Genomic DNA, 13,454 nt, shown 5'->3' with positions numbered 1-13,454 from the left:
CGGGTTGAGCTTCTCAGAGCCTTTGATGTCCTTGTGAGAGTTGTCTGCCCTTACAAGGGACTGGGTCAGCTGCTCATCCGCATTGGACTTGCTCTCAGAAGACTTTATCTGCTAGAGCGGCCCACAGACGCGTTGTGCCAAGAGCAAAGCTGCCTTCTAGCGCCTATATTCTGTTTCAGAACCTTCTGCAGGTGGGGGTGGGGGTCGGAACTAAACCGGTCAGTTCCCTCCTGATCGGACCCCATCTCTTCGCTCCAGGTTTCCAGTCAGCGCCGGGAAGGTGCCACCTCCAGGTGGAGATGCCCCAGAATCCCTTAAGGAGCCAGTCCCTTCCCCCCAGATGAACTCTGAGCAGACTTCATCTGGTCTTTGGGCTCCCAGGGTGTGGGGCTGCCCCAGCTCTGCCAGTCACACTGTCTCTCCCAGGATGCCCTCCCTGCCACCCAGGGAGCACTCGGCTAGTGGCGCTGGAATCCGCTGTCTGGCCCTCCTGTTCCGCCAGAGCCACCAGCAGGAAGTAGTCTGTCACCCTCCCTGCTCCTTGGTGGGGCCTGTGGCGGCAGATTCTGGCCGAGGAAGTAGTGGGTGGCAGGTCCAGATGACTTAGTGTCACAAATGTGGCTCCTTAGGAGCCAAAGATGGGAGATCCAGGCCTATTTGCCATCGCCCACTCAGCTGGGTTTCATCTGGGCATTCAGGTCACACACGCGTGCCCTCGTGCCTGGCCCTCCACCCACGCTGGGCACTGTGCGGGCGATCTCTTGGGGCCCTGACAAGGTATCAGGCAAGTCAGGTGAGCCCAAGGAGCTGGGGGTCTGGTTTGGGGTCCTAGAGCCCTTCTCACTGCAGGTTCCCCAGCATAAAGCCCTGGACGCTCCCAGCCCCCGGACGGGGCAGTTCCGGGGTACCCTGGCCTCAGAGTCCCCTGTGGCATGCCCTTCCCCTGGGCCCTTGTAGTGCTAACCAGTCACCAGTGTTTTCTTGCTCTCTCCTGTCGCCACCCAGCAGAAAGCGCTTTCAGTCGGAGAGTAGAAGGCAAAGCACAAAACCACTTTGAGGAGACAAATAGCAGTTCCCAAAACTCCAGCGGTGAGTGTGCCCTGTGACAACCATCCTGTGCTGTGACCTCCACGCACTCCTTCCCTTGGTGGTGGCAGGTGCTCTGGGCTGGGCTTTTCTTGGTACATGATGGTGTTCCTGGGAGGACAAGGCAGGCAGGGAATTAGGGAGGGGGCCAGGGCCAGGCAGAAATGGGAAGGGTGTTTTCTTCCAGGGACCTGCGTCTGGGCCTCAGGGGCATCTCAGGGACCGCTGCTCTTGTCTCTTCCCCGTCCCCATGGAGAGAGGAACTCGACCTCCCCATAGCCTGCAGCATTGACTCAGATGGCCCCGGGGGGGGGGGGTGTCGGGGTGGAGGGGAGTTAAGAGAGCTCGTGCTAGGTGTTTAGAGTAAACGTTGCAGCCAGTTTCTTTCCAGGACAGGCAGAGGCGGTGTTGTAGAGAGAACTATAGCGTAAGAGCCAGAGACCCCAAGCTCTGGCCCCACTTTGGACCAGAGGCCGTCTAAAGGTCCTCTTCGGGTTGGCCGTGGTGACCGGTGGTGTTTTGGCGCCCCCTGGCGGCTGTCCTAGCGCACCTTGAAGACGGGCCGCGAAGGCCTCTCCCGGGACCGACCTCAGCTAGCCTAGCCGGGCCCTGGGGGCCTGTCCGAAAGAGGCCCCGCAAGCCGGTCTGCACAGGGGCAACCAGGGCAGGATGGGAAGAAGTTCTGATACTTGGGTTACGGTAAGGTAGGGTACCTCCTCGCTTTCTTGTGCAGCTGTGGCCGAGCTCAGCAGATGAGGTGCTGGCCGCCCAGGCACAGACGGGGGTCCATCAGTCAGGGTCTTCATGACACAGCCAGGAGCACGGACTCGGCCGTGGAGGCTTCTGCCCAGTACGCTGAGCTCCGGCTCTGGTCCCTAGCCGAAGCGTGAGCCCCGGCTGCAGCGCCTGCATGCTGGGGACTGGGGCCAGCCTCGCGTTCTCCTGCGCGGGGAAGCGGGGCTCCCGCACACGTCCCTGTGGTGGTGGGCAGTCAGCGAGGCCGGTGGAGGTGACACACTCCCGTGCGGGCTGTTGTGGCGGCAGTGGCGGAGGTTTTAAGGAAACCAAGTGATCCGTGGAGTGCCCCGAGGGGAAGCGAGTGAGGTGCGCTGGGGGGGTTGGGGGGGGGGAGGGCTGGGAATGTCAGCGTAGCCCCGGGAACCGTAGAGCGCGTGCGGCTTTTCCAAACGGCTCACCCTTTTGAGAAATGTAACCCAGCCTCCCCGAGGCGGCACTAAGAGCGATGGGGTGACTTGCCCAAGGCCACACAGGAGGCACCCCCTCCCGGGGAGCCTTCGCCTCAGCAGCCAGGCCGTGTCTCCCCCCCCGCCTCTGGGTCCTGCAGAGCTGCCCCTCGGACTGGGGGACTGGGGAGGACGGTGTGAAGTGCTGGCAGCCACCATTTATTGAGCGCTTACTGCGTGCCTGGCCTGTGTTCAGAGCTGTACGTGTCTCACCTGTTTTCATCCTCACCACAGCCCCGGGGCGGGGGTGGGCTGTCAGTGTTACTGTTAACCCCATTTTCTGGACGAGGAAACTGAGGCCCAGGAGAGGTCAGTCATGGGTCCAGGTCCCCAGCCTGTAAGGGATGGGGCCAGGACCCCGGGCCCAGTCCCTCTGGTCCTCCCCTGCTGCCTTCTGCCCTTGAGGCTCACTCGACAACGCCAGTGAGCAGAACCCCTCCCCGAGGCTGCTCTGGTGTCTGGCGCCAGGATCTAGAAGCCGCTCCCAGCTCCCTCTCCTGAAGGGGCAGCCACACGTGGACATTTCCTCATTAGAGCTCTGTGGGCTCACTCTCTGAGAGTTGAGGGTGTCCTGGAGGCATGGCCCTGGCTGACTTTGCCCTGCCTGGTGCTCCGGCACCAGCCCAGAATGTGAGCCTGGCTCTCAGATCCTCCTCGAGCCCCGATGGCTCACTGCTTCCTGAGGACGGAAGTAATGACAATCATCTCAGAACACCAGATCGGGAAGAGACTTAGCTAAACTGTTTCTCTTTTGCAGAAACTGCAAGTCCCCTGATTTCCAATCCTTTCCCTCTCCTACAGAGTAAGTGACGGTCCCATGGGGGGCTGGAGAGGGCAAGGCAGGGCAGGGAGTGAACTCAGCCGGCCACCTGCTCAGGACCTCCCCAGAGCGCCTGCCCTTGGGCACCCCCTAGGCAGACCTGGCAGCCAGCCGAGGCAGGAGGAGGGCCTGGCCCCAGGTGGGAGGGGGAGTCCGGACAGGGGACGAGGCAGAGTCCTGACCACAGGCAGCCTGCCTCCGCCCTCCCCGGCCCTGGCAGGAACCCAGGCCTTCCCGTTGCTACTCGCGGGGGCAACCTCAGGACACAGCTCCTCCAAGCCCATCTCAACCGCCCTTTGCGTCTCTCCGTTACTCCTCTTTGGCCCCCTTCTTTCCTCTTCCTTCCGCTTTTCCCCGTGCCGGGCACTGGCTTGAGTGCTGGGGACGCAGAGGTGGAAGGTCCACCTGCGCATGCGGCCCCATCCCGCCCGCTCTGTCTTCCCTGTCCTCACCTGTCCTGTGTCCTCTCGCCTTTCTACGGCCTTCTCTACTTTCTGCCCTTCTCTCTAGTTTATTTCCCGCTCCCTTTACCGTGCTCTGTACTCTTCACCTGGTTTTTGTTTCGTTCATACACTCATGTAGCTGTTTCCTCGGCGCGGATGTCTGCGGAGCATGTGGGACGTGGCCCTGCCCCAGAAGAGCACCTGGTCCGTCAGTGTTGCCCCCCTCCCCTCCCCAGTGCCCAGAACAGTGCCTGGCACACAGTAAGCACTCAATAAATGTCTGCTTGATTGAATCAGACGGCCTCTTTATCTGCAGGTCTTCCTCCCTCTCCCCAAGCTTCTCCCTCAGCAGTTAGTGACAGGGGCGGACAGGCTGGGCCCGGAGCCCCAAGCGCAGAGCCCCAGCCAGCTCCCGGGCATCCGGGGTCATTCTGACCCTAACGCAGCTGCCTCGTTTCTCCCCCTCCCGCCCCAGAACCGTACACCTGCGGCGCCTGTGGGATCCAGTTCCAGTTCTACAACAATCTGCTGGAGCACATGCAGTCCCACGCAGGTAAGGGAGCCTGCCCGGAGGCCACGCTTTCTCAGGAAATGGGCACCGGGCCTGGGACCTGTCCTCAGGGAGCCCTGCGGCCGCCCAGGGCAGGTCTGTCCTGAGGAGGGGGGTGGGAGCACCGTTAGGGGGACGAGCTGAAGAAGGCTTCCTGAAGGTTGTGGCTCTGGCGCTGAGCCTGAAGGCCCCATGGTAGCTGACCAGGAAGGATGTCGAGGGGGCAAGGGAGTGTGGTTTGAGATCTCGGTGAGCCGAGGCAGGGGCTGGGAGGGGCGAGGCATCGTCCCGGGGCAGCCTGGGCCCAAGCCCCGTCTCCGAGCAGGTACGTTCGTTGTAACACCGTCCCAAACGTGACAGCAGCCGTCCTCAAACTGGAGCGTGCCCCGGGCCCCACCCTGACACCGGGGTCTGTAGGCCCGAGGCAAGTCCCCGGTGACCAGCTGCCTGCCGGCTGGTGGCTTACTACCTAGGTGTCCTTTCTATCAGCTGTTCTGCCACCTTCCAGGCTTGTAGTATTAGCATCCTCCTCTCAACCGTCCTGCCTTCGGAGCCATGCCTCCCGTTTTTAGGGTTTTTTCACAGTAGCACCCCACTTCTGGTCCAGTTTCTGTTTCAGTCAGGCAGACACTACGTGCGATGGCAGATAAACCCCAAATTCTCTAGTGGTTTGACATAATCACTTCTGCGGTCACAGCACAGCTTAATGCAGGTGGCCGGGCTGGCTGGCCCTGAGCTCGGTGACCGAAGCTCCGTCCTCCCCATTGGCTCCTCAGAGCCTCCCTCTCTGGGACTGGGCGGCGGGGAGAGAAACACACTTCCTCCTTCACCACTTTGGATCACAAGTGACACGTGACCTATGTGCCCACATTCCAGGGGCGGGAGCACGCCCAGCGCCACTGTCCAGGGACAGCCTGACACACTGCCAAGAGAAACGGGAACCTGGGGGTTCAGCTAGCGGTCCTTGCCGCCCCTCCCTCCGAGGCCTCCTTGGGCCCTGGGGCGGGGGGCATTGGAAGTGGTGGGAGGAAAGCGCCTGACGGGCAGGGCGGTGCAGGAACGGTGGTCTGTGATGGCGACTGTTGCAGCTCGTGCCCCTCTTAGGGCAGGTGTGACCCGCCCTAGCGCAGGGCTAGACTCTCATTTAGGCGGGGGGCTGTTCTGTTCTGCGAGCGGGACCCCTCTTCGTTCATTGTGTCCGTCTGGTCCCTTGCACGCAGTCATTGGGTGGGCGCTCAGTCACGTGCTCTTCGGTGGGGGGAACTATTATTTCTAATGAACTCATTAAAATCAGAGCTGAGCCAGATTGGCGTGTGAGCTCCAAGTTCTGGTGTGTCTCCAGGCCACGTGACCCGGGCAGGAAACGTACGTGTGTGTGTGTGTCTCTCTCTCTCGTATCCGTCCATCCGTGTCCTCTCCCCCCGCCTCCTTCTCCATCTCAAAAACCTGTGCTCTCCGGCTGCCCTCCTGCTAAAGTCTTCACGTGCCTCACCCCTCCTGCTTGCCTTGGCTGGCAACTGGCCCTCGCCACGGAAGGCCTCGGGTGCCTGCTGAAGGCGTTCAGACTGGACCCTGTGGGAACCAGTGACAGGCACACCTCTTGGACCTGAGCCTCCCATACTCCAGCTCTGCTGACTCCTCCTCCTCTGGAACCCGGACCCTCCACCTGCCCCCCTGTTGGCTTCTGGCTGCTGAGGCTAATTAGGGAAGAGTCTGTCTGGGTGCCTGTGCTTCCCCATCCCTCAGGCAGTTGGGTGGAGGCCATTAAAATGCAAATCAAGGCTGGGCCGGTGGTGGCCCCATGGCTCCCAAGCCTCCCGACTTGTTTTCTAGGGAGAGCTTTGGGCCGCTTTGTTCTGGTCCACTGCTGGCAGAGAATGCCTTGCGGGCAATCCAGTGCAAAGCCAGCCTGAATCCCAGCCAGGCTGAGTCAGGATTAAAGGATTGACTCCGTAGAGAAAAATTAAGCGTCATGATCTGTGCAGTTCACAGTGTCGCTGATAAGGGGGATCAGCCTTGAATAACACCAATCTCATTAAGAGGCTGCTGAATGGCACAAGGTAATTCCCCCTAATAAACTTCTTTTCTGTGCCGTAGGAAAATTTGTCTTGCCCCTGGTGACAGTTCCAGGGTATGTTTTGGCAGTAATAATACCGGAGATCGCTAACATTTAGTGAGCAATTACTACGGGTCAGACGAGGCTATGTCGTTAGATCTCCTGAACAGGCTGACGTTCTCATCCCCATTACATAGATGAAGAAACCGAGGCTCACAGAACATAATCACTGGCCCAAAGCTGCAGAGCTTGTAAAAAATATCTAACATCACTTGAGCTCTCGCACGGTGCCAGGCCTTCCCTTGGAGTAGCTCACTTCTCTGGGCCTCAAGCTTCGCATCTGTGAAGTGGGCCGGTCATCGCTCTCACAGGCTGGGTGAAGGGTCTGGATATGTCACACATTGAGGGTCGTAGTACAGTCAGTCTCAGATACTGAGCAACAGGTACCTCTTTTCCAGTCCTCTATCCGAACAGCTGCTTTCTCCTTCCTGCAGTGGTCCCTCCCCAGGAGATAGGCTTGACTCCCAACTTTGCACCCGGCCCTTTGCAGATGGGGCTGGACATGTTCACCTCTGGTACTTAGGGGATCGCCACACTGAATAAACTTTATTTTCAGCTCAAGCTATAAATCAAGCCTTTTCACAGGGCATTTACCAAGTACCTCACCCATGTCGGGAGTGGTATCAGTGGGATCTGGAGAAAAAAGTCGTTTGAGTCAACTGATAGTAGACATTGTTCCCCACTGCTAGGTTGAGTCCTCTCCATTCCAGGTCCTGCAGAAAGGCAGAGGATGAGGGAATCACCCTGGCAGCTCGCCCCACCCTAGCATTTTGGTTAAGGAGGGGGAAACTGAGGCCCAGAAAGTTGAACGGCTAGCTTAAGCTCATACCCCACAACCAGGGCAGAGCTGGGTTTGAGCCCTGGGCCTTCAAACCCCTGTACACTGGTGGAGAAAGTTGGTAAGAATGGCTGCTGGTTTCCTATTTTAGGAACGTGTGTTTCCCCATTTTAAATGTACTATCTGCTCATTAAAAGAGATCGGGAACTTGCAGAGAAGTTAGGAAATGAAGCATCAGCCATGATCTCACTACTCAGAGCTAACCACTGTTGTTACTCTTTGAATGGGCTTCTTTTCATTCATTTTTTTAAAATTGGACTTACGAAGATAGAATTTTATGTACATGGAATCCACTAATTTGAAGAGTGCGTTCTGACCATTTTGACAACTGAGAGTCATCTGATCAACATCGCAGTCAAGATGTATAACATGACCATCCACCCCAAAAGTTCTCTCCTGCCTCTTAGTGGCCAGTCCCCTCCCCGAGCCCAGCCCTGGCAACCACTCTCTGCTTCATTTTGCTCTAGTTTTGCTTTTACTGGAATTTTATATAAATGGAATTACATGGCATTTAATTTTTTGTGTCTGGCTTCTCTCACTTAGCATACTTTGGAGATGAATCCATGTTCTGTGTTATCAGTAACTACTATCACTACTTTTTATTTCCGAGTAGGACACCATTGTTTGGATATGCCACAATTTGTTTATCTTGTGACCAGTTGATAGGCATTTAAGTTATCTCCAATTTGGGGCTATTATGGGAACACACCTGCTGTGAACGTTCAAGTACACGTTTTTGTGTGGACATATGTTTTTAACTCTATACGGGGTGTACACCTGGGAGTGGAAATTTTGGGTTACGTGATAACTCATGTTTAATTGGGAATAACCAGATTGTTTTCCATTCCCACGAACAGTGTATGAGGGGTGTGATTTCATAGTAAGGTACTTGCTATGATTTGACTTTTTGTTTTAGCCATCCTAGTATGTGCGAAGTGGTATTTCATTATGATTTTCATTTGCATATTCCTGATGACTAATAACATCGAAGATGTTGTCTTGTGCTTAGTGGCCATTTGAATATCTCCTTTGGAGAAATGTCTGTTCAGATCATTTGCCCATTTTTAAATTTTTTTTTTGTCTTTTTATTGTTGAATTGTAAGTATTCTTTACATATTCTAGGTAGAAAGACCTCTATAGATACATGACTTGCAAATATTTTCTCCCGTATTGTGGGTTGTCTTTTTACTTTCTTGTAGCTGGCCTTTAAAGCACAGAAGTTTTAAATTTTGGTGAAGTCCATTTATTTTTTTCTTTCATCATGTGCGCTATTGGTGTCTTATCTAAGAAACCAGTTTTAGCTTTTACTTTTATGAGTATATTCCGAGTTAATTTTTGTATGAGTTATCAAGGGAGGGGTCCTACTTTTAGTCTTTGCATGCAGCTATCCAGTTTTCCCACCACCAGCTTTTGAATAGATTATCCTTTCGCCCATTAAATTGTCCTTGCATCCTTGTCAAAAATCAACTGTCCGTTAGTGTGAGGGTTTATTTCTGAAATCTGAATTCTGTTCCATTAATCTGTATGTCCTCATGCTAGTACCACACTAACTTGATTAATATGTGGCTTTGCAGTAGTTTTGAAATCAGGAAGTGTGAGACTTCCAACTTTGTTCTTTTTGAAGATCGTCTTGGCTATTTTGCATCTCTTGCATTTCCACATGAATTTTAGGCTCAGCTTGTCAATTTCTTTTAAAAAGCCAGCAAGAATTTTGATAGGGATCGTGTTGAATCTAGGTTAAATTGGGGAGTATTGCCATTTTGACAATATTAACTCCTCCAGTCTATGAACATAGAATGTCTTTCCATTTATTGAAGTCGTCTTTGAGTTCTTTCAACCATGTTTTTAGTTTTCAGTGTACAAATCCTGCACTTCATTTGTAAATTTATTCCTAACTTTTATTCTTTTGGGTGCTATTATAAAGTGAATTACTTTCTTAATTTAATTTTGGGGTGTTCATTTGTTAGTATAAAGAAATACAGTCGATTTCTTTTTCATGTATGTTGATCTTGTTTCCTGCAACCTTGCTAAACTTACTTACCGGTTCTAAGAGTTTTGTGTGTGCGCACGGATTCCGTAAGATTGTTTATGTACACAACCATGTCATCTGCAAATAGAGATCATTTTACTTTTTCCATTCCAATCTGGATGATTTTTGAAATTATTATTTTTTCCTCCTTGCCCTGGCTAGAATCGCTAATACACATTGAATAAAAGAGTTGAGAATGGATATTCTTGTCTTGTTCCTGATCTTAGGGGGAAAGCTTTCAGGATTTAACCATTAAGTGTGATGTTAGCAGTGGGTTTTTCATAGATGCCCTTTGTCAGGTTGAAAAAGGTCCCTTCAGTTCCTGGTTTGCTGATTGTTTTTATCATGAAAAGGTGTTAGATTTTGTCACATGCCTTTTCTGCATCTATTGGGATCATGTGGTTTTTGTTTTTTGTTTGATTAATATGTTATATTTGTATGTTGAACCAACTTTGTATTCCTGGAGTAAATCCCACTTGTTATAGCTGGATTTGGCTGCTCTGTTTTATTGAAGATGTTTGTGTCTGTAGTCCTAAGAGATAGTGGCCTGTGGCTTCTTTTCTTGTAATTTCTTTGTCTGATTTGGGTATCAGAATAATGTTCACCTTGTGAAATAAATTGTGAAATGTTCCCTCCTCTTCTGTTTTTGGGAAGAATTTGTGAAGAGTTCCTTCAACATATGATTAGAATTCACTAATGAAGCTATCGGAATCTGGACTTTGCTTTTTTTTCTTTTAGTGGAAAATATTTTGAACACTAATTCAATCTTCTATAGGTCTGTTCAGATTTTCTATTTCTCAAGTTGGTTTTTGGTAGTTTATGTTTTTCTAAGAATTTATTTCATCCAGGTTATGTGAGTTGTTGGAATACTATTGTTCATAGTATTTGCTTAAAATCTTTTTGGTTTTATCAAGTCAGCAGACTTAAGTTTTTTTTAGATTTCCTTTATCAGGTCCAGGAAGTTTCCTTCTCTTCCTAGTTTGTCATGAGTGGCTATTGAATTTTGTCACATATTTTAAAAGACTTACTTATTTTTAGAGCGAGAGCACGTGGGGTGGGGGGTAAGGGGAGAGAATCTCAAGCAGGCTCCCCACCAAGCACAGAGTCAATCCCATGACCCTGAGATCATGACCCTAGCCGAAATCGAGTCAGACACCAAACTGACTGAGCCTCCCAGGCACCTCTGAATTTTCTCACATTTTAATGTGTACTTATATTCATAGAGATCATTTTTCTTCTTATTTTCTCTTAGTATAGGGAATTGCAGTGATTGGATTTCTATTTTTAACCTCAACTTACATCTCTGGGGTAAATTCCACCTAGTGACAATGTATTATTTTTTTAATATATTGCTGTATTTAGTTTAATACTTGGTTAAGGATGTTTATGAGGAATATGGGTTTGTAGTTTCTTCTCCTGCAGTGTTTTGCTCTAGTTTTGGATCAGAGTAATGCCAGCCTCATAAAATGAGAGATGTTCTTCCCTCATCTATTTTCTGGAGTAATTTGTGTAGAATTTGTATTACTTCTTCCTTAAATATTTGATCACATTCTCCAGTGAACCCATATGGGATTTTTCTTTGTGATTGGTTATTTAACTATGAACTCAATTTCTGTAATAGATATGGGACTATTTCAGGTTATCTGTTTCTTCTGGAGTGGACTTTGGTACTTTGTATGTTTTAGGGTATTTGTTTGCCTCACTTGTATCATTTTTAACCCCTCTTGTATCTGTAGCATATGTAGTGATGTCACTTTCTGTCATTCCTGATACTGATAATTGGTGTCCTTTTTCTTTTTTTAATCTTTTTGGCTAAAGGTTTATCATTTTTCTTCATTTCTACAAAGAATCAGCTTTTAGTTTCATTATTTTTCTCTATTGTATTTATTTTCTTTATTCATTCTGCTTTTAGCTATCTGAATTCCTTTCTTCTTTAGAATCAATTTACTCTTCCTCTTTAGATCTTTCTAATGGTGGAAGCTTATAACACTGACTTTAAACCTTTATTCTTTTGTAATGTAATTATTTAATGCTATAAATATGCCCCGCTTTAGGTGGATCCCATAAATTCTGAAAGGTTATGTTTTAATGTTAAGTTTAAACCATTTTCTAATTTCCCTTATTATATTTTTTGTTCCATGTGGTTTTAGAAGTGTGATGTTTATTATTCAAATAGTTGCAATTTTTCCAAAGACCTATTTCTTACTGATTTCTAATTTTTCATTCAGTTATGGTCAGAGACCACTTACGTGATTTCACTATATTTCTGCCTACCTCCTTTCTTGGGAACCCAATTATATGTGTATTAGGCTGCTTGATCTTGTCCACTCTCTCTTCATTTATGTTCAGTCCTTTTCTTTCATTTCTAACTAACAGTTACTCAGAGAAGAGAGTTGAAATCCCCAGTTATAATTGTGGGTTTGTCTACTTCTTGTTTCAGGTTTTGCTTCATGCGTTTGGATATATACACGTTTAGGATTATTATGTTATTCTTGGTGTTTTGACCCTGTTGTCATGGTGTAGGGTCTCTTGTTATCCCTGGTAATGTTTCTTGTCCTGAGGTCTATTTTTTCTGTAATACCATCACAAAACATCACTAGCTTTCTTCACTACTATTTGTATGGTGTACCTTTATTCCGCCTTTTACCCTGTCTTCATATTTAAATAGGTTCCTTATACATAACATATAGTAGAGTCTTGCCTTTTTACTAAGTATGATAGTCTCTGACTTATATTTGGAATGTGGAGACCATTTATATTTAATGTAATTTTAATATTATTGGGTTTAAATCTACCATCTTGCTGTTTGTTTCCTAATCATCTCATTTCTTCCTTGTTGCTCTTTCTCTCATTTTTCTGCCTCATTTTGGATTGAGAATTTTTTTATGATTCCATTTTTATTTCCATTGATTCATCAAGCCAAGTCTTTTATTATTTTTTTTAAAGATTTTATTTATTTATTAGCATAAGTATGGGGAAGGGCAAGCAGGGGCAGAGAGAGAAGCAGGCTCCCCGCTGGGCAGAGAGCCGGAAGCAGGGCTTGATTCCAGGACCCTGGGATCATGACCTGAGCCGAAGGCAATCACCCAATCAACTGAGCCACCCAGGCGCCCCTCTTTGTGATATTCTTGTCCTACAGTTTACCGTACATATTATTACTACAATTTGTTATTATTTTCTAATGAGAAGTCATTTATCTCTTGAAGAGTATAAAAGTGAGGGAACGTTTTATATATATATAATAATATAATATAATATAATGTAATATAATGTAATATAATGTAATATAATGTAATATAATATATATATATTTACCCACATGTGTAGTTTCCAGCACTCTTCATTTCTTTTGTAGATTCAGATTTTTATTTGATGTCGTTTTTGCTAAGACCCAAAGAAATTCCTTTAACATTTCTTACATAAGTGCAGGTCTGACCTTTTTGAAAATTTTTTATCTCAAAAATACTTCATCTTTATTTGTGAAAGATACGGCCATTGGATTTAGAATTTTAGGTTGATTAAAAAAATTTTTTTTTTAGGTTGATATTTTCTGTTGATACTTTTGTTCCGTTGCCTCCAGGTCTGTTGTCATTCTTACTGTTGTTCATTTGTGCGTTAATTTCTCCCCCTCTCTGGCTCCTTTTAAGAGTTTCTCTTTTCACTGGTTTTCAACAATTTTGTCATGGTGCTGTGCCTTGGTGGTATTTTCTTGATGTTTATTCTGCTTAGAGTCAGTTGAGCTTTTTGAATCTGGATTTATACTTTTAATCCAGTTTGGGGAAATTGTGGCCATTTTTTCAGATATTTTTTTCTGCCTCACCCCCTTTTCCTGGGACTCCAGTTGTATGTATATGAAATTGTCTGTCTGACAGTGTCCATGCTCTGTTCATTATCTTCAGCCTTTTACCCTTTTCATTTTTCATGTTGGGTAGTTCTCTTGCGCTTTCTTCACTGATTTTTTCTTCTGTGGCATCTGATCTTTTACCCCATATAGTGTGTTGTTTCCCTAGACAATTTATTTTTATATCTACAAGTTCCACTTGAGTTGGTTAGTTTTAGTTGTGGGTTTTTCACATCTTCCATTTCCTTCTTGATGGTATTCATGTTTCCCTCCATGTCTTTGAGCACATTCATGGGTATTTTTATAACCGTTGCTGTAAGTTGCTTATTGGGTAATTCCATTATCTCTGTCCTTTGTGGCTCTGTTTCTGTTGATTGGTTTTTCTCCTGATTGATAGGTCATATTTTCCTACTATTTGGCATGCCTGATAAGCTTTTTATTGCATAATTGACATTGTGAATTTTTATATTGTTAGGTGCTAGATTTT

General features: G+C 48.0%; 1 protein-coding gene across 3 annotated transcripts in view; it reads left to right on the top strand.

Annotated features, from left to right (window-relative positions):
• Positions 1 to 13,454, top strand: part of ZNF618 (zinc finger protein 618) — a 179,832-nt gene that overhangs the window by 160,743 nt on the left and 5,635 nt on the right. Inside the window, exons 11-13 of one of the 3 annotated variants that reach the window (XM_035015992.1) lie at positions 1,006 to 1,089; positions 3,088 to 3,132; positions 4,069 to 4,146. In XM_035015992.1, coding sequence (XP_034871883.1) covers positions 1,006 to 1,089; positions 3,088 to 3,132; positions 4,069 to 4,146 — 207 coding nt within the window. The remainder of the gene's footprint in view (positions 1 to 1,005; positions 1,090 to 3,087; positions 3,133 to 4,068; positions 4,147 to 13,454) is intronic. The other 2 variants (XM_035015994.1, XM_035015993.1) reach the window with 2 other exon arrangements.

The sequence above is a fragment of the Mirounga leonina genome, unplaced genomic scaffold, assembly GCF_011800145.1.
Source record: "Mirounga leonina isolate KUSES-001 unplaced genomic scaffold, KU_Mleo_1.0 Mir_170, whole genome shotgun sequence".
In the NCBI taxonomy this organism is placed as follows: Eukaryota; Metazoa; Chordata; class Mammalia; order Carnivora; family Phocidae; genus Mirounga; species Mirounga leonina.
The sequence above is the reverse complement of the archived record's forward strand: the minus strand, read 5'-3'. Positions and strand labels throughout refer to the sequence as shown.